The following is an 18,981-nucleotide window of genomic DNA, read 5'->3' as shown; positions in this document are numbered from 1 at the left end:
AGACCGTAAACACAGGCATTTTCGGTTTTTCAAAGCCTTTTGGGGCAAGTTCACTGTCGTCACCCAATTTGGCCGAAACTTTTCTTTTTTCTCATGCACTCTGACAAATGGACATTTGTGTTGCCTACTTTTTGGTGCTGCTGAGAAAAAGTGCTATTTCTGCAACGAAAGAGTTAAGACACGAACTTGATCGCACTTAACGAAAGTAGAGAAAAGCTCTGACTCAATCATATCTACTTTGGTGAAATGGGCAATAGATGGCGTTTATCATAATTGAAATGTTAATAAGTTGGCGAAGAGGTGTGAAAACAGAAACTATTAACTGGTAGCATTCAAATATTTATCAAGTGGGAAATGTTGTAAGCAGGTGCTAAAGAGATAAGAAAATGTACGCAATGTTTCAAGATTCATCTTTTCGGTTTAGTTATTTTTGACCATAAGGAGGAAGGAAACTCTAGATACAAATAAGTATTTCTTGTTGTCATTAAAAAAATGATTTTAAAAGAACATATTACAATTGTAATTTTATCAAAAAATATAAATTGTGAGTATATAATAGGTAGAGGTTCATATGCTTTATAATGGTTTAGTATTTAATGGTTACATTACAATCAAATTAAAAGCAATTGGGTATGTAATTGTATTATTAAAATAGTTTCTTTATGTGCTTTTATATGAAAACTTCTCGGTGTTGTTAAAATTCACAACTGGTTCCAGCACCGCGTGAATCAAGACACACAAGTTAAAGCCTACACAGAGAAAATTCTAACGTTCTCATCTGAGTTGAAAAAAGAACGACATTTTTAAATTGAAAATGTTTTTATTTTGCTCGAATCAAATTGAATTGGCGGTATTTGCATAAAATATCTCAACAAATAAACTATTAGTCCAGTCAGTAGTATGTACTTATCATAAAGTTGTTAAATAATATTACATTTCTATCCTCATCATTTTGTTCTAGTATTGAGAACATTGATATCAAAATGTACTTACACGGTTTTTAAGAACGAATGTTCTGAATTCAAGAACAATGTATTTGCATATTTCTCTCTGCTTAAGAAAAACGAAAGATAATTTCTGTCAGTCCGCACATACTTACCCACTATCTGAAAGTCAGGTGCACCCAGCCTTATAGTCGATGTAGGATGAATTCACATTTGCAATTGGTATTTAAACAGCTAAATAAGGAAATATGGCTTACTCGTTTTACTTACATTTTCTATAAACAGTGTATAAACCATTTTGAATTGGCTGCGTATATTCAACCATTTGTTCGTTTAAAAACAAAACGTGTTTTAACGCATTAAGTAATAGAAACAATTTAAGTACGTGTATCTACTTCATTGGTCAATTAGACCAATGCATTTTTTTGTGTGTAGGGTCTTTACAAAATCAGTTCATTTTCATACGGCGTATCCCCGCGGGAACATTGCCATGGCAATACGATAAACTAAAAGCCCTTCATTTCGACCCCAGATTTGGACAGCTCCAGTACACAAAGTGCCTCAGCCGCTTACCGCTCGACAGCGACAAAAGCAATTAAGCGGTCTTCAATGCAAATTGACCTGCTAATCAAAGTCCTCACGCAATGTGCGGCATAACCGCTGAGGCGATGCAACGGCCGTTCGATAATTGCGAGCGATTGTTGCTAACTGCATAGCGTAATTTAAATTGACCACAAGCGACGATGGCCAGCAGAAGCGGCGGCCAATCAGGCGTGCCGGGAAAACGCTCGAGTGGCCAAAACTGTTTCACGGCTTTGCGGGCTCGTGGCCAATTAACTTTCAATTAATCAAAAGCAATGAAAACTCTGTTGATTTAATGCATGGTGAGCAAAGCTGCGCCAACAATTGGTGTAATCATAAATTCAGATGCGTGCTTTGTCTGTCGAGTGTCGAGTGTGGGAAAAACGTGCTGGAGCGGAAAATGATGGCAGCGGCAGCAATGCCGAGCGCCTAATAATATTATTAGCCAGGCAGGCAATCTGGCTCTTCATTTCGTTTATTTTCATTTTTGCTGATTTTTGTCTTCGGGTCCCCGGTTGTCTTTCTGCTGGATTGCTGGAAAGCGCAGTGCTGCAAGGCCGACAATCAAATTTGGCTTCGGGACCGCCCCTGGTTGTTGTCTACGTTCTGGTGACCTGCTTTCCGAGTCGAAGTTGGCCCAAACTCGTTTTCATTTAGCTGAGCATTCTGCACACATTCTGCGCTGCGACGACGCCCTTGCAGGCATCCCATCCACTTGGCTTTAACCCCCCACTGCCCCCGTTCGGTTGACAGTGAAATTGCTTTCAAATTGGGCATTCTGCACGATTCGAAGTCCTCCCCTCAGCCTTGTGCCCCCGCCATTAACTCTTCTTATGAATTATTGCAAATTTTGTGGTTTCTTATCTGGTTTTTCAGAATGTGAAATTGCAGCTGGTGGTGCAGCGTGGTGCTGATGCTGCACCAGTTTGGCTGCCACCGAGGCGGCGTTTCTCTAGCGGCACAACCGTTGCTCGCTCCAAATCACCCAGTGGGGCTTTCGTTTTGGTTAGCCGATTTGCATATACTACCATGTTTAGCAGCAGTAAACGAAATTTATCAGAATCGAAATGGGAGCCGAAGAACGTTAACAATTTTGTATAGCGATTGTGCATATTGTGGGACATGGCGGCCGACTAAAGTGTTGTGTATAATATTTAGAAGCTAATGGATACTATAAATAATTATTGTCTTAGATTTTAAATAAACCTTTTAGTAAGTGGTGTAGTTTTTCAATAAAATAAAATCTCAGAAAGTTAATAAAGTAAATTGCCATACAATTTAGCAGTAGGTATTGTATAAATACCTCACTAAAAATTGTTTTTTAACTTAATAATCACAACCAATTTATTTCCCTATGTATATATCCTCCTTCTGTGTCAAATGCGTACCTGACTATTAAAAGTATTTTCTACTTACCATTATAAATCTCTCTGGCAAGTACCACTCTCGCCCTGAAAATTAAAACGAAAACACCCCAAAGCCATAAAGCATGCCTAATCCCGTGTAAATCCTCCAAATGGCTGTTCCTTACATCTCGCCTGACATTTGGTGGCACCAAGCGGTCTCTTTGAGATAATTTCCAGCCGAGCGTAGCCCAAAATTTTCGTAATTTCCATTTGATTAAGTGAGCGGCGTTGGCCACAAACCAAAAAAGAAGACTGACAGTGGTCAGTCAATGTTTGCTCAAGCCTGGCAGCTGTTCAAATGAGTTGTTAACATTAGTGCGCATTAACCTGTCTTTTGTTTTCGCCGGGCATTCGCTGGGCAGCGGCAACTTGGCCACATTTAGAGCGGCTTGGAAAACGCTTTTTGGTCTTGGCCATGTGCCACGATTTCAGAGGCTTTCCACTGGGGTCTGGGCTGCTGTTTCGGTTTCCTAACTGTTTACTTTCACTGTCGGTGGCTCGAGTTGCTCTGGCTGTGGCCGTTTCTGTTTCTGTGGCCGTCAGAAGCCAGCGGGGCTTATTGGATTTTCGTTAACCTGTCTTGGTCAGACCCCGGTCATAATTATTTACACCTATTAACGGGCAATCTCTGAAATTCGCTGGGGCAACTGGGTCGCAAATCAATTTCACTTGAAATGAAAGCATTTCGGCCCAAGATGGACTTGTCAACGGCCAGTTTTCGTCTTCGATTGGGAATTATGCATAAAGCTTTCGGTTTTGTCGTTTCGCTTTCACCCCGTGGTATGCCATAAATTACAGAGACTTGTCTTGATTTTCATTGATTTTTTATTTATTAATCTTCCTTGCTGGTGTTTTTTCAACTTTTTTTGTGTTATGTTTTTCATCATTTTTTGTTTAATGACATGCATGTGTGACAGAGAGAGGGGGTATTGTAGTCTATGGAATTTACATTCTTTTGTGAGTGAGTTTGTGATCTGTGTGAGTTGCCCACTTCTGCAGCTTCACGCTTCTTCTTCGTCTTCATCGTCATCTTACTACTGTTGCCGGAGTTATAAGGTTGTGAAAGCGCCGTACGACTTTGCTTAAAATATTTAAATTAAAGTAGACGCCGTACTGGCGACTCGAAACTTGCGGCCGCTGGCTAGAGGGCCCTCCAAATGTCATAAACAAGGTATTTTTAAGTTGATAATTAAAAATCTGTTTAGGTCCACAGGGCAGGTGAGCCCGACACCAATCGGGCCGACAAGCGCTTCGAGTCGCTCGGATGCATAAAGTACGCTTAAGGAGTTAAGATATTGAAAAAAAATATGTTTAACATTACGGGGAATTACTGGGTGTGTGAGCAGTAGTGGGCTTTGTTTTTTGGGAAAGTAGAGCGCTAGAAAGTGACAGATGCAGAGGCAGCAGAGGACGGCGGAAAGAGATGGCAGATAGGAGAAATGAGAAAGTTGAAGAGTCGAAGTGGAAGTCGAGTGTCGAGTGAGGAAATAGTGGCTCCGAGGTAGAGCCGGAAAATGAGTTCAGTTTGGTGTGGCGATGTGTGTTCGGAGACCTATGGCAAGTGATGGCATGCGAATGACCAAAACTATGACTCAGTTGAAGGCGAGAAAATGAAGGATAGTCGTGGATAGAGTAGGACAGTTTTTCAGAAGTTATAGCATAGATCGAGATAGAGGTAGAGATAGAGATAGAGAAAGACGTAGAGTTAGAGCTAGAGGAGTTAAAGCTAATAGTAGGCATGCTTGTTGCTGGTGTTGTATTGTAAGACTAGAATTGCATGTGAAGAACATAGTTGAACAGGCAGAGTATAGAGTACAGGTATAGATTGTAGAGTTAGGATTTGTACGTTGCTTCGATTGCATGGCAATCGGCAGAGTTTTGGTATAGGCAGTATGCAGTTTAAGATGGAAGCACAGATAGAAAGATAGAAATAGATGGAGATGTAGATGTAGATGTAGTTGTAGCTATAGATATAGATATAGACTGACAGATGAGAGTGCATTACGAATAGATGCAGTCGGGTGATCGAGGTGCTGATGGTTCGGGGAAGTGCTGTGCGAGCTTAGACTTAAGGCTGAGTATTTGCAACTTGTGGGGTAACTCTCGCTGGCCGCTCTTTTTACAAACTTAACTTTAGCTTCATCAGTTTTAACAACTAACATATATGGTTCTGATTCTGTTTTGTTCTGGTTTCTGTCCGGTTTAACATTATCTTGCGTGTGTGTGATTCATTCTTTTTCGTTTTCATTGCTTGGAGAAATAAATAAAATAAATTAAATTAATAAATTAATTAAAACGAACGATAAATAATGTGTGTTCCTCATCGAGAGTCTCGTGTGTGTTCGCGATTCTGATTCTGATTCTTCTTCTTGAGTGATTTTGATTTGTGGTGTGCTTGCGCTGGTGATCCTGTGACTTAGGCCTGGACGGGCTTCTGGGCACCATAGGCCAGGTCCTGGGCGTCGATGGAGCGTCCCCAGCCGCCGTGACCGCTGCTGCCGTAGGAGGCCGAGGAGGCTCCGGCATCGGCGCTGTAGCCACTGCCGTACGAGTCGTGGCTCGCCGAGTGGCTGCTGCTGTGGTGTGGGTGGGCCACCACCTCGTAGGTCACGTGCTTCTCCTGCGACAGCAGCTTCTTCAGCCCGATCACGGCGGACAGCACCAGGGCGATCTTACCAATGAGCAGGGCCTTGCCGGCGATCAGGGCGATGGCGCCCAGGAGCAGGGGCAGCAGGGCGGCGGCCTTCAGGGCGACCAGGGCGAGGATGGGTCCCAGGATCTTGGCGGCCTTCTTCTTCTTGCCACGGCTCTCCTCGGGGGCGTTGGGGTCGTTGGAGCCGAACAGCGATTCGGAGGCGTCCTCGAGGGCGCGGCCCGTGGAGCTAACGGCCTGCACGATGTCGGCGCCCTTCAGCTCCACCTTGATGGTGTGCGAGTTGAGGAAGCTGCTGATGCGGTTCAGGGCCAGGGACTCGAACGACTCGTCGCCGGAGATGGAGCGGGCGGCCTCCTGCTGCGGGGCGTCCGGCGAGCGGACCACGGTCACGCCCTCGGTCAGGGCGAACTGGTCGCGGGCGCCGAGGACCTTGTCCACGAAGCTGAACAGCTTGTACTTGACGCACGAGACGGAGTCCTTGCGCAGGCAGTCGCTGTAGATGCTATCCATAATGTCGTTCTCGCCGCCGATGGCGTTGCGGGCGTGGCCGCGCGTCTCCTCGGCGGGAAGGGCGGCGCTCAGGGCGACCAGACACAAGACACCGAAAGTAACTTTATGGCTTGCCATTTTGCGTTTTGAATTGGTTGGTTTTTGAGTTGTTCTTGCACGGTTTTCGAATTGGGTTCTTTTGGATAGTCCTTTGTGGGTCCACACTACACTTTCACGTAGTTCGGCGGCGAACGCACTTTCTCTTGAATGGAAAACTGTATTTTTGTGTGTTTTTCGGTCTTGGCTGACTGCTGCTGCCGTATAGCTGCTCAGACGGTTAAGGATTGAATGATACAATTTTCCACCGCACACGACAATTTATATACGGCGGCAGTGGCAGCGACTTCGGCATCGGCATGCTCATCTGCTGCGAAAGCATTTCTCCGCCCCACCCGCCCCCTGGCCACCGGCGGCGGTTCCCCCAAACTAGTCGTGCAAGTTTCTCGCTTAAGTCTTTCGTTTGGCCAGCCAACGGTAATGCGCAGTCGACGCCGGCGCCGACGGCGGCAGCGCTGCAGCGGCCCGAGCAGCGGCAGCTGGAAAAGCATTGTTACTGTAATTTGTAAGCTGTCGCTGCCGCTGCGCTGCTTTCGCCCGAAGTTCATGTAACATTGTCAACAGTCGCAGCCTCCTGCCGCTGGGAAACCAGCGAATAAACACAGCCACTGCCGCGGCCAGCTACTTTTACCCGCCGGGAGAGCGGGCCAAAAGTGCCGAAAATCGTAGTCGTAATCTTAATTGTCCGGGCTTTAATTGAAAATGAGTTTTTGTAAAAGTAAGTAAAAGCATTTCCCTTTCAAGCTCAGTCGAGCGTCTGGAGCGAGCCGCTCAGGTGAACAGAACGGTAAATTTGCATGTTCAAAAGACTGGCATTCCAGAAACGTTATATTTAACTTCGTATCTAGGTCTTAGCAAAAGTTATCACAAAGTCACATTTTCACAACAGCTGGCATATTACAGTTATTAAATTACCAACAGGATTTAAATCAACGTTTGAATTTGAGCTCCGACTAACATCTATTTTCCAAATAGTTTACATATATTTTTTATTGAGCAGTTTTTTACAACAACTTCATACAAGTATTTCCCTGTCATTTTGATTTCCGAAATACAATTTGAGATTTTAGAGCGGTTCTGTTAAGCATAGCATGAGTAAATTAAATTTTAAAAATAAGAAACGGTTAACAATATTTCGGTTTGGTACATATTTTTCCAAACTTTTTTTCTTAATATAAATTTTAATCAAATTTTGAACATATTAGATGTTGATACAACGAATGCTATTTTAATACAAGGCTTAGAAGGATAAAATGAATGACTTAATATTGATGATCTAAATTATTTGCTTATTATTTTTATGAAAATGAAGCATTTTATAACCAGTGCACTTTTGCATTCAGAATAAATTGCTAGGCCATGAAATTTATCTTTTGGAATTCGTCTCTTGGAATCGAGATGTCTTGATCATGGTCAAGATATGATTCTTGTGACCACTGAAAAGCGACATGTAAAAATAAAGATGACAATGAGAAATTGATTTCGGCTTGTTTTTCTCTATGTGTGGTCATTAGATATTTCGAAAAAACCGATCACGTTCTGAGGGCAGGGAATCTATGCCACAACCAAGTCAGCGACCAGAAAGCAGTGACAGTGCCAATAATAATAATCATAACCCCATTCAGAAAAGGGAAAGTCGCGGATACATCTGCGAGAAATGTGTGGTATGCGGTGGTCTGCCCTTCTTCACGATGGATGTGCAAATTTTATGCGTTGTCAAATAGATGCGGCCAAAACAAACAGCTGCCATGGCCAACTGGCAAAGCACACCACTGGCGTCCAGCAGGCTGAGTTATCGACTTGCAAACACCAGTAGCGCGACCCACAGCTGTCCCCAACTAACTAAGTTACTGGCCAAAGTGACTAACTAACTGGCTGGGACAGGTAAAAGTACGCAAATAGACAGTGACCAGGAGCCCAGGCAAATGAAAGTCATCATCTCATCCCCGGGCGAGAGAGTTTTAAAATGCGAAGTGCGAGTGGATCCACAGATTCATGGATCGCATCGAATCTCGGCAAATGACCGCGAGCAGGATGCGAGTGCCGCGCAGCGGACCCCACGAAAGTGTTGAAAATAGTTAATTAAAGTGTTATGAATGTGTGAAAATGCAATGAAAATGGGCTTATGAATTGGGCCCCAGCAGCGGCGGCCGAGCGGTGTGAAAACGCTTTTCCAGATCAGCCAAAGCTCAGCTCAGACAGTCTTTTCCCAGTGAAAGCGAATTTCGTATGCATCTGTTGGCAGGGAACCGCCACGCATTGCGTGAATCTCCGACTGAAGTTCACAGAAAGAAAATATTCCAAAATGATAAGTCCACTAAAGAAATCTTTAACGAAACTTGCATAATTTACAATAGTAAAAAAATTCTTTTTAAAATGATCTTCGTGTTTTTCCTAGAATTGAATAGAAACAAGAATTAAAATTCGGCTTTCGGCTTTGATTGACGGCCCTGCACATACAAAATGCCTTTAAGTCCCATAGCACTCGGGTAAAAAATTTATGAAAATTCGGTTTTTCAAAAGTATGCAACAAAAACGTTGTTCTAAAAGGATCCCACAACCAAGTTTAAATAGTAATTCCAAAATATAAACTACTGTTTTTAAAAGTATAAAATTATTTATTTATTTTACATAGCTATCCATAAAATAGCACACCATTAAATTTTCTTTGTGTGTATTAATTAAGTCTTTAAACACAAACAGTTTTACAACTGAAAAGTTAAAAACAGCATTGTGTTGAATAAACAAAACTATAGGTACCTGAATATTAATCAAAAATCAAGTAAGTTTTTGTTATTTTAATTTCCTAAGACTTATAAATTTAACATTTTTATACTCCTTACTTGTAGGAAATAAGGGTATACTAGATTCGTCGTAATGTATGTAACAGGTAGAATGAAGAGTTTTCGACTCTAAAAGGAACACATATTCTTATATATATTCTTATCTATAAGAGCTAGAATGTTGGGACTTGGCATGCAGATTCTTGGGCTTCTTGCGCAGCGCAAGTTTATTTCAGCACAGTGCCACGCCCACAAACGACCATAACACTGAATCCCGTCTGGCGTCCTCGTTTTCTTATATTTTGTATAAATTCAAATGAGGTTTTGTTCTTAATACCAAATAGCCGTTACATGCCAAAAATTATTGAAGTCGACCTAGTCATTAAATAGTTATGACCAAATAATAATCAATGTTTTGCAAATTCTATTGAGATTTCACACCACATGCAGCAAATAAGCTGTTTTTAGTAATACGTCACCAAGCCGCTAGGGGCGTTATAGGCTAGGTTACGCTACAAGCTAGGTGGCGCTATGGGCTAGGTGTGTTATTGAAAAAATGCAGATTTGCTGCAAGCATATCTCCATCGCTCTCGCACTCCCTTTAGCTGAGTAACGGGTACCTTTTAGTCGAGGCCATCGACTATAACGTTTTCTCTGGCTTATAATTAAAATCCTCTTCTACCAGTGCATTTAGGGATGCAAATGTGCTCAGGCGCCGAATGTTGAATTATTTGACATTTAATTAAATTTTTATATTCGCTGCTTTGGGAGTTGCTGCATGCTGAAATCATGAGAAACGACACTTTCACTGCATTTCACCCCGCAGACCTCGAATCCGAGTCCCGCCCATATGAATGGCCTCCCAGGCTGAAACCAAGAGTGCATCGCATCGGGATTGGATAAGGCCTGTGAACCGCTTGTTGTTCTATTGTTGTGGCGGCCCAAATCAACAGGTTGCCTTTGCTTTTGTCTGGTAAAAATGAAGAGTAAAATCCATAACAGCCCAACGGGTTTCAGCTGCAGACCTTAAACGCCGAAATCTGTGGCTGTGAAACGAGTTGCAGAGCGTGAATATATAATACTATATATATATAAATGTGTGTACTTATATTTTATTTATATCGCAGTTGCCATTGTGGCTGACACTGCAGCAGTACACAAAAAAAGAAAGTTCAGGTTAGATTTTCCTTTTCCATCATAGACAACAACATTCACTGCCGCGGCGCGTGCAGCGCTGCAGCTGGAAAATGCAAGACTACGGCCAACAAACTTACAACCCAACTCAAAAACTGCATGAATGAACGACTCAACGAACGGATGACGAAGTGAGTGCCGGACCTAGCACTCCCAATTGCCATTCCCATTGCCATGGCCATTACCATTACCATTACCGTCGAGTGGGTGTTGACATACACCGAGACAAAAAATGACAACAAACTCCCACCATGCCAATGATAATACTGATGGCACTGCAGTCAATCACGGAGTGAAACCGCAAAACAAACTGCAACTGCCACTTAATATCTTTATTTCTAACTTACAGAGCGGCAACAGAGAGTCAAGTGGGCGTCATTTCTTTGGCCCAGTTCAAAAAAAAACCTAAGGCCAAGAGATGAGAGGAGTTTTTAAGGCCCTAGACGTCGAAACCTAGTTACTCTTGCTAAGTAAAGCTGTAATATGATCGTTCTTGCAGAACAAGGATAACAACAAGAATTTTATCAGTGCAATTAAAAATACCCCAACATATAAAAATTATTTAGATTATGAGAAGTATTATTTATATCCATGTAAGGGTCAACATTAAATTATTCTGACGAAAAAATGTTTTTTTGAATATTGCTATTGTAAAACTGCTATTGTAAATACTGCTAATGTAACTTCATTAGTGCTACCATCATATTTAAAATACAATTTTTGAGAATATTTTTTGAGCTTCCAAATTAAGTCAAACATCTATTTACTATCATTTAATTTCATATTCCTGCTGCCCCATTCACATTTTTTTTCGGTTATAGAATACAATTAAATTTCTAAAAGTAAAATTTCTAATTTCTAATTCTTATTTTTTTATCTGCTTTAATGTGTACGGTTGAATGACTCATTTGCATTTGGCATATTTAAGCTTGTACTTAGCAAAGCAATTGACAACTTTTAGTTTTAACGCAAACACAGTTAACAAACTCTATAAACATGAGTCGGATTTCCAACTGCGGGTAGCGTTCAAATACAGTGGTAATTGACTTTCTTTTAGCTGTTTATTGCCGTGTAAATGTGAGAATTTTCCCGGCCGGGGTTTACGACATAGTCGTAATGCCCAATCTTGCATCGAGAGATGCAGGCCCACTCTTACTCACTTATGACTGCTTTAATGGACCACTGTCAGCGGGAATTGTGGGGAGTTGGCTGGTCTGCCTTGTCATGGGAACAGTGGACTCGGACTTAGCCCCCGAGGCGCAGGGAAAGGTCAGATCAGACGGACAGACACAAATTAGCGGTCTGTGCTGTAATCATTTAGCTGAAAAACCTGCCACGCCCATTAGCATAACCGCCGAGCCAGCCCACCTGGCAACCGCCGCTGGAGGTACAAATTATAAATGCACGAATCGGACTCGGAATCGGCCGCATCGCTTTCACTTTCCGTGGAGCGCTAATATGCATCTAGCGAGCCCAAAATCGAAAAACACAACCAAAAATAAAACATTTATGGATATGGCTCACACTCGAAATTATCTAATTCAGCCAGCATAATCAAAACGGTAAGGCTAATTCCATGGCGCGATGACGCTGTCGATGGCATCCATTGCGAAATCGGAGCACGGATGTCTCGGAGACATTTACAGACCGAAACTTCGGGTATATTGACTAGATTGGGAAACTGGCCTGGTGATAAGGAAAGTGGTCTTTGATGATATTAAAGAATTGCATCTTTTATTTTTTAAATATGTTCTCTGCAACTATCCTTCCTTTTAAAGTGTTTTAATAAATATTTTCATCACATTATAGATAGACTAAGTAAAGTCATTTTAATTTAATTGGTAGTTACTTATTTTGAATAATGATCATCAACTTAAATTTAATTTTGTTAAATCAGATTTTGCTTTGAATACTTTACTACAATCCTTTTTTGAAAGACGAAAGTGTATCAGAAATACGCAGTTAGCGGCTCGTGATGATTCCATGTCTTGTTTATCACAGCATTTACTTAATAATTTATTAGCGTTTGTTTATCTTTTCATTTTTATGTAATTTCTTCGCCGTTAAATGCCGCTTTTATTGAATTATTGATGCCAAAGTGTAAGCAAATGATGTCACAATGTGGTACAAGGAAAGCAGGAGTCACCGGTGGCGTTAAAAATTATATAACGTGTGAAAAACTTTTATGGCCCTCGAGTGCAGTTGTGCGCTGAAATTGGTTCGAAAAAAGCACACACGCCGTGGCTTTCTTTTGAAAGAGAAAGGGTTTCTTCTCCTGGCCTGAGAAACTTGCCGAAATTGCATTTTTTACTGCCCGATCTGTGGCAGCGCACGTGTGTCCGTCCCCGAGCCCTTTCGCTTTTTCCTCGAGGATACATTTTGTGCTTTAAACTTGCTTCTTTCGGTGCCACCAAACTTCCAGCTTCCGCAACTTTCACGCAATTGCTGCCGCAGCAAAAAAAGCAGTAACGCCCTTGTTGCTGGAGGTTGGATTTTGGCTGCTGGATGTTGGATGCTGTGCCCCACTTTGCGGCATAAATAATGCAACGATTTCGTGGCCCCAGGGGCAACCTTTGCGATCGGAGCGACCGACCGATCGTATGATGCGATCATTGCATTCTTTAAAGTGAAACTTCTGCGACCAGCGCGTATGATCATTGCGCTGATGATCATTCTTGTACCGCTTTGTTTCTTCTACCACTCTTCTTTATTTTTTATTTTTTATGGCTGCTCAAAACGACGCTGTTAATTAAATTAAGGCAAATAAAAAGGCGCATAACCAACTGGTTCGCAATGAATGCGGAGGAAATGCTGGCAAGTGAATAAAGAAGACAATGTGTGTGCGCTGGCATTGGGAAACTTTCTTCTTTTGCTTTCAATGGTATTTCGGTCAGAAACTACTGCCAAGAGGAACGATGATGACGATAATGACACACTGAGGCTGAAGCTGAAGTTGAAGCCAAATCAAAGGCCCTTCGGGTCGGCTTCGAACCGATTGATAAAACTGTATTTCCGGTTGACCTGCTACCACAATGGCAAAAAAGTGGCGCCCAACGGAGTGGATCAAAGTGGCGCCCAACGCACTGAACCAAACTGGAGTGCCAGTGGCTGGCCAAGTGCGATATGGCCAATTAAAATCGATAATTAAGGCCTATTGCTCTTGAAAGCCCACACAGAAACACATATTCGCCAGATGAAAGTACTGGGCAACTATTTTGAGCTCTCAGCTCTGAGTCAAGTGTCAATGTCCAGTCCACTTGATGGCTTTTCGTCACGACTGTGGCGCAGCTTATGCGATGACGATATTAATAATGAAATGTGCATGCTTTTTGGCAGGAGCAACAACAACTTCAGCAACCTGAACAACAGCCGCTCGAAAACAACTTGAGTGAAAGTTTTTTGCTACGGCCCCAAACTCACTCTCCGTACGAGTATTTATGTCCATGGCCACAAGTGCGAATGCGAATTGAACCTGCACCCCTCCGAAATACTCGAAAAATCCCATTAGAGCTGGTCAGCTGCTGGTCCAACGTCCAAAACTACACATTGTCCGCGTTTGCTTGCCATTTTGCCAGTGCTGTTTCCATTGTTATTGCTTATTGTTACGGCCATTGTCTCGTTGTCCCCGGTGTAATTAGTGCGCCGAAAGAAATTCGTTCGCAAGATCCCCGGATCCGAGGGGTTGACACGGGCCACTTAACGGATTATGATTCGTGCCCCCGGCTGACACTGGAAAATTTCACACCTGACCTAAGCCAATACTTTCTGCCGCACCATTAATCATAATGTGTCCAGTGCGGCGGATGTGGTAAAAGCCGCCCCACTCTCCCCTGCACCTGCTGCATCCAATCGACGCTCTATCAATGTCACACATTCGCTGTACTGCGGTCATTGTCCATTAAGAAGAGTGTGCCTGAAATTCAAATGACAGCGGTTGACATTCAGACAGGGAAACTGAGTGAACGCGGGACTATGCGGCGTATGCGTAATGGCATTTGCTTGCTTTGTAAACAGTGTTTGGCGGCCCAAATGAAGTGGGTAATTGCAGTTACCGAAATGTGCCAAACGTAAATGTAATTTGAAATTTAAAGTGCGTGCTCATCAATTGCTTCCACTTGTTAGCTTCAGTAAACGTTTAACCCATTTCAATGTAAACAATTATCAATATTGATTTCAAATTTTCCCTTATTAATTATACATTTTATTAGTGGACTTCATACAATATTTCGTTGTACCCGGCAGATGTCGCTGATAAAAATTAAGCGAGGCGTGGGACAATGGGAAATCGTATATGTTTACCGGCGTTTCTTTTTTAATACAACTTATCTATAATCCCGTAAGCTGACAATTAAAGATGGTTTATTAAATGCGACAATCATGCAAAATGAGTTTAATTTTTTCCAGCCAAAGGTAGCTTGTTTCGAGAAATTTTAAATAATAAGTTTTTTATGGGAAATACTTTAAACGTTTAAAACATTGCAGAAACTACAATAAATTGTATGTATCTCGGTAACTTTAAACCCAAGGAGACCCCATCCGAGAGACACACTTTCTGACTTATGAGATACAAAATTGGCCTAAGGGCTTCTGAGCCATTTCCTTTTCGCAACTTCTCCTACCGGCTGGCAGTCGTGGCCGGGCCAAAGAGCAATAACTTTGCCGGCCAAAAGCTTCCATATTTATGTGTGAGTAACTGTACACTCTTGAGAAAGTGAAACTTTTTTCTTGTGACTTTTTTAATCTTTCCGATTTATAATGCGCCTCACCCAAGGCGCTCGCAGCTGCCCAATCGAATTCGATGCTCGTCATCGATATGTCGATGTAACTGAGTGAGTCCCCGCTTTGTCTGCCGGCGGCTTGAGTTTATCGCAAGGCATAAATCGAGCCAAAAACGGATACGGGCAGCACTAAAAAAACAACACAAAAGAGCGAAAAAAACAAGCAAAGTCGAGCAAGCCGAGCCCAAAGTCACCGGCACTTTCTTCGACTCGTTTAAATGCAGGGAAAGAAAAAAATAATATTCACCAAATTTTTATATTTAAAATTTAACATATTTATTTTTCTAATTTAATTTCATAACTAAGTCGTAGTTTTACTAAAAAAAAACAATATTGAATTTATTTAAAGTGACATTCAATTATAAATTGAATACTTTTTTAAACTTATTGGTGGTTGCATACACTGCTAGAACCACTGGCAATCTCCTATAACTATAATGTAAGTGAATAAATATTTCAATTATGATAAACTTTATTTTTATTTTTATTTGGAACAAAGTAATAAAAGTGGCCTATATCTTATAATTTATTGTGAATGAGACTCAACACATAGCCAGCTTATATTTTACATTTTTCTTCGTGTGGCTGCAGCCTCAAAAATGTTAGAAATTGAAAATCGAATGAGTCGATCGGAGTGCAGCAACAGCAGCAGGCAACCGGTATCGAAATAAAAATAAACATAAAAATAGTTCGGTTCGGACTTTGAGCGCGTGGCAGCCACAGGCAACAGTCTGTCACAGCCACAGACTTGGCCGGAGCCGAATAAGACCAAAAAACCAACAGCACTCGGACTTTAATTAATTGTCAGAGGGTTGGGCTAGATATTTTTCTGAATGAATGGATGGCATGGGTCGGGATGGCTTCGACGAATGGGTCCCGCCTCCGTATCGATGGCAGCTCATCTGGGCTGGCCGAGAAATTAATTTGGGTCTCGAGTGGCCAAGTGGAGAAAGGTCTGACCTACATCAGGTGATTTCCAACCCTACAATAACTTCTAATTGAGATATTTAGTGTTGCTCCAAATCACAGGCTCACACACAATGTCGCGGCACGATCGGGGTTGGCCAATCAGCTTCAAAAAGTGGGCATAAAATTGACTTTTATGCCCGCTTTTCTAGCTGAAAGTCTAATCATTATGGGACAGAAGACAGCGGAGACAATAACAATAGAGCAGACAATCCGAAGAAAGATGATGAAGATCATGACGACCGAAAGCCATAAGAAAAATAATCGTAAAAGTGAGAGTTTCCACTTCATAATCAGTTTTAGCTGCGGCTTGCCATTTGGCTTTTCGGCATCGAATTGGCTCTTTCTCTCCCTTCTACAACATCCGAACATAAATATATTGGTTGGCCAAAAATCGCCGAATCACGGAATGCAAATACCCAGCCACGCCTGCATTGTGTAATAGCCAAAAGATCGCGGAACCGAAAACGAAAGCTCAGGGAAGAAATTGAAAAAGAAATGGGGGCGTGGCAGGGCAGCATTAATTGCTCAGGTTTCACTTTCAAGGCACTTCAATTCCGTTTCATTACGAAAATTTGTCATTATCGTAATTATGATCGAGCGGGAAGCATTTCACATTTCACTTTCGTTGTCAGCGTTTTGTTCTTTTGTTGGCCCAAACGAGCGGCTCTCCAATAAACGGGTTTGGTTCCCTCGTTCGCTGATATGTTGACAATAAAGCGGCGGGCCGACAACTTTCACACATCAGCCGCGGCATTGTGCGAAAAGTTGTAAATGCCACTTGAAAATGACACTTTTACTGCCTTTTGGCCCAGGCCCAGATTCGCCGTCCAATCTTCGGCGATTGTATTATTCAATGTCAGCCGGCTTGGCTTGGCCTGGCCGCACTGAATTATGAGCTCGGCCGAGCAACCCATTGCAACTGGCCAGTTGCAACACTTTCACACACCGCAGCTGGCCCACCTGCCCGAATATCGGCTGCAGTGAAATGGGAACCAAATCCGTAAAGTGTACATTGACCCAGACCGACGACCACCAGCCGCTGAACCCCCAAACACCCAAACCACCGAACTGTCGACCGCAAAACCGGAAAAGCTCTCGTACCCGGGCAGTTGGATTAGACCACATGGACCACCAACTGACGAGTGCCTAGCTGGTTTTCAGACCGTAAAAGGCTCTGTCAAAGGCACCTGTTAGTGGATTATAGAAAAAAGTGCAAAACACGCCCAGTATGCCCGCAGGTTTTCTGCGCTTCCACTATTTCAAATATTACCTGTCAAATTGTGTTTATCTTGCTTTTTCCCTCTGCCAAAAAGGGTAACAAAACATTTTTAATTAAGAAAAACATATAGTTGTGGCTGCCCTCATCTAACTATAAAATATGAAATGGCTTTGTTTCGTTTTTCAATTTGTGTGGTTTTCCCTTCGTGAAGTTCTATTATTTAAAACGTACGATCTGCGAAAATATATCGATATTCTCGATAAACACATTTTAGTGTTTCTTTCGGTTAGCCAAATATTGGTTCAAGACTTGGAAGAAAAGTCTTTTTCCGCACTTTCTTTACCAAGCTTTTAGTACAATTTGGAAAGGCTTTCGATCGCAGCTTTCTTGCCAAGTCTTCGGAGAAAGCTGAAGATCTAAGCCAAGATAATTTTAAGACTTTTAGTGAGCTTAAAAGAAAGACACGAATTTCCTGAAGAATACTTTGTAGTGTTTACCCTTAAGGAAGACTTTTCTCTTTCTGCTGGAAAATATGCTAAGAAAATAAAAAGGCACCAGATGACCTTCTGTTTTTAAAAATCGAGTTTTTCGTTTTGTAGCAAAAGTATACTGGATAAACTTAAGCATTTGTTATACAATGCTCATCCTCAAAGCTTTTAAAAAAATAGCAAAAGCCAGAAAACTCGTTCTCATTCAATTAAAAAGCCTATTTTAAAAGAGATGCGAATGCATCGGAATACCCGCCCCTAGATATTGCTATTGCTCATTTTTATACCCTTGCAGAGGGTACAATATTATGATTTCAGTCAAAAGTTTGCAACGCAGTAAAGGAGACGTTTCCGACCCCATAAAGTATATATATTCTTGATCAGCTTCACTAGTCGAGTCGCTCCATGTCCGTCCGTCCGTCTGTCCGACCGTTTTTACGCAATCTAGTCTCTCAGTTTTAAAGCTATCGGGCTGGAGCTTTTTCAAAAGTCTTATTTCTTTTGCAGGTTGTATATTAGTCGGAACCAGCCGGATCGGACAACTATATCTCATAGCTCCCAAAGAAATAATCGGAAAAACAAATTTAAAAAAAATTATATCTTTGGTGTTTTCTAACATATAACCTCCTACGCTTGAAAATAACGTTTCTTAATTAACTCTGAGTTTCGAATTTAATATTATTAAAATTGGACGACTATATCATATAGCTGCCATAGGAACGATCGGAAAATTGGTGGGAAAATAATATGAAGCAAATTATAGCTTTGGTGTTTTCTGACATGTTATTTTATACCATTGGGAATATAAGTTTTTGTATTTTTAAGAATTCCGAATTAAATTTAATATATATAACTGCAAGGGTATACAAAATTCGGCTTTGTCGAAGTAAACTTCCTTTCTTGTTTAAACCTTTTTTATATGGCTCACAATTTTTGACACTTTTTGTCTGATGAAACCTGAGCGTATTCATACAGCTTTTTAATTTGCAAAAATAACTATATTGGTTTCTATAAAAATGTAAATTAAAAGCACACACATTATTTTCTGTTCATCCTTACAAAAAAGATATTTTGAATAAAATCACGAAAAATTACTGCCATGTCAATAACAATTTAATTTGTTTTTGTTCGTTTGGTCATCTGTGTAATGTCATAAAAAGTTTCATTAGTTATTTTAGGTAATTTATGTCAAGTTAATTTCTACAAATTATAATTTAATATTTAAGTTTGATATGCTATCTTATGTTACTTTCACAAATGTTTTATGCATCTAATGTAACTAATTAAAAGGCTTTGTAGAAGCGAAATACTTGACCATATTGTACTTAAAAATAGGTCATTTCTATTTAAGTTTAA

At 41.4% G+C, this 18,981-nt stretch overlaps 1 protein-coding gene across 1 annotated transcript; it reads right to left on the bottom strand.

Moving 5' to 3' along the window:
- Positions 1–3,734: 3,734 nt before the first annotated feature.
- On the bottom strand, positions 3,735–6,434 carry Osi7 (Osiris 7). The gene has a single exon (XM_036818931.3). It carries the CDS (start codon positions 6,213–6,215, stop codon positions 5,349–5,351), a length of 867 nt encoding a protein of 288 aa, XP_036674826.1. The 5' UTR covers positions 6,216–6,434; the 3' UTR covers positions 3,735–5,348.
- Positions 6,435–18,981: the final 12,547 nt, after the last annotated feature.

Source organism: Drosophila suzukii, chromosome 3, assembly GCF_043229965.1.
Source record: "Drosophila suzukii chromosome 3, CBGP_Dsuzu_IsoJpt1.0, whole genome shotgun sequence".
NCBI classification, from domain to species: domain Eukaryota; kingdom Metazoa; phylum Arthropoda; class Insecta; order Diptera; family Drosophilidae; genus Drosophila; species Drosophila suzukii.
Note: the sequence above shows the minus strand (reverse complement) of the source record. Positions and strands in the feature narration are given on the sequence as shown.

Excerpts from the sequence above, each read along its gene's own strand:
- Osi7 (XM_036818931.3), bottom strand. The coding sequence starts at position 6,215 with ATGGCAAGCCATAAAGTTACTTTCGGTGTCTTGTGTCTGGTCGCCCTG.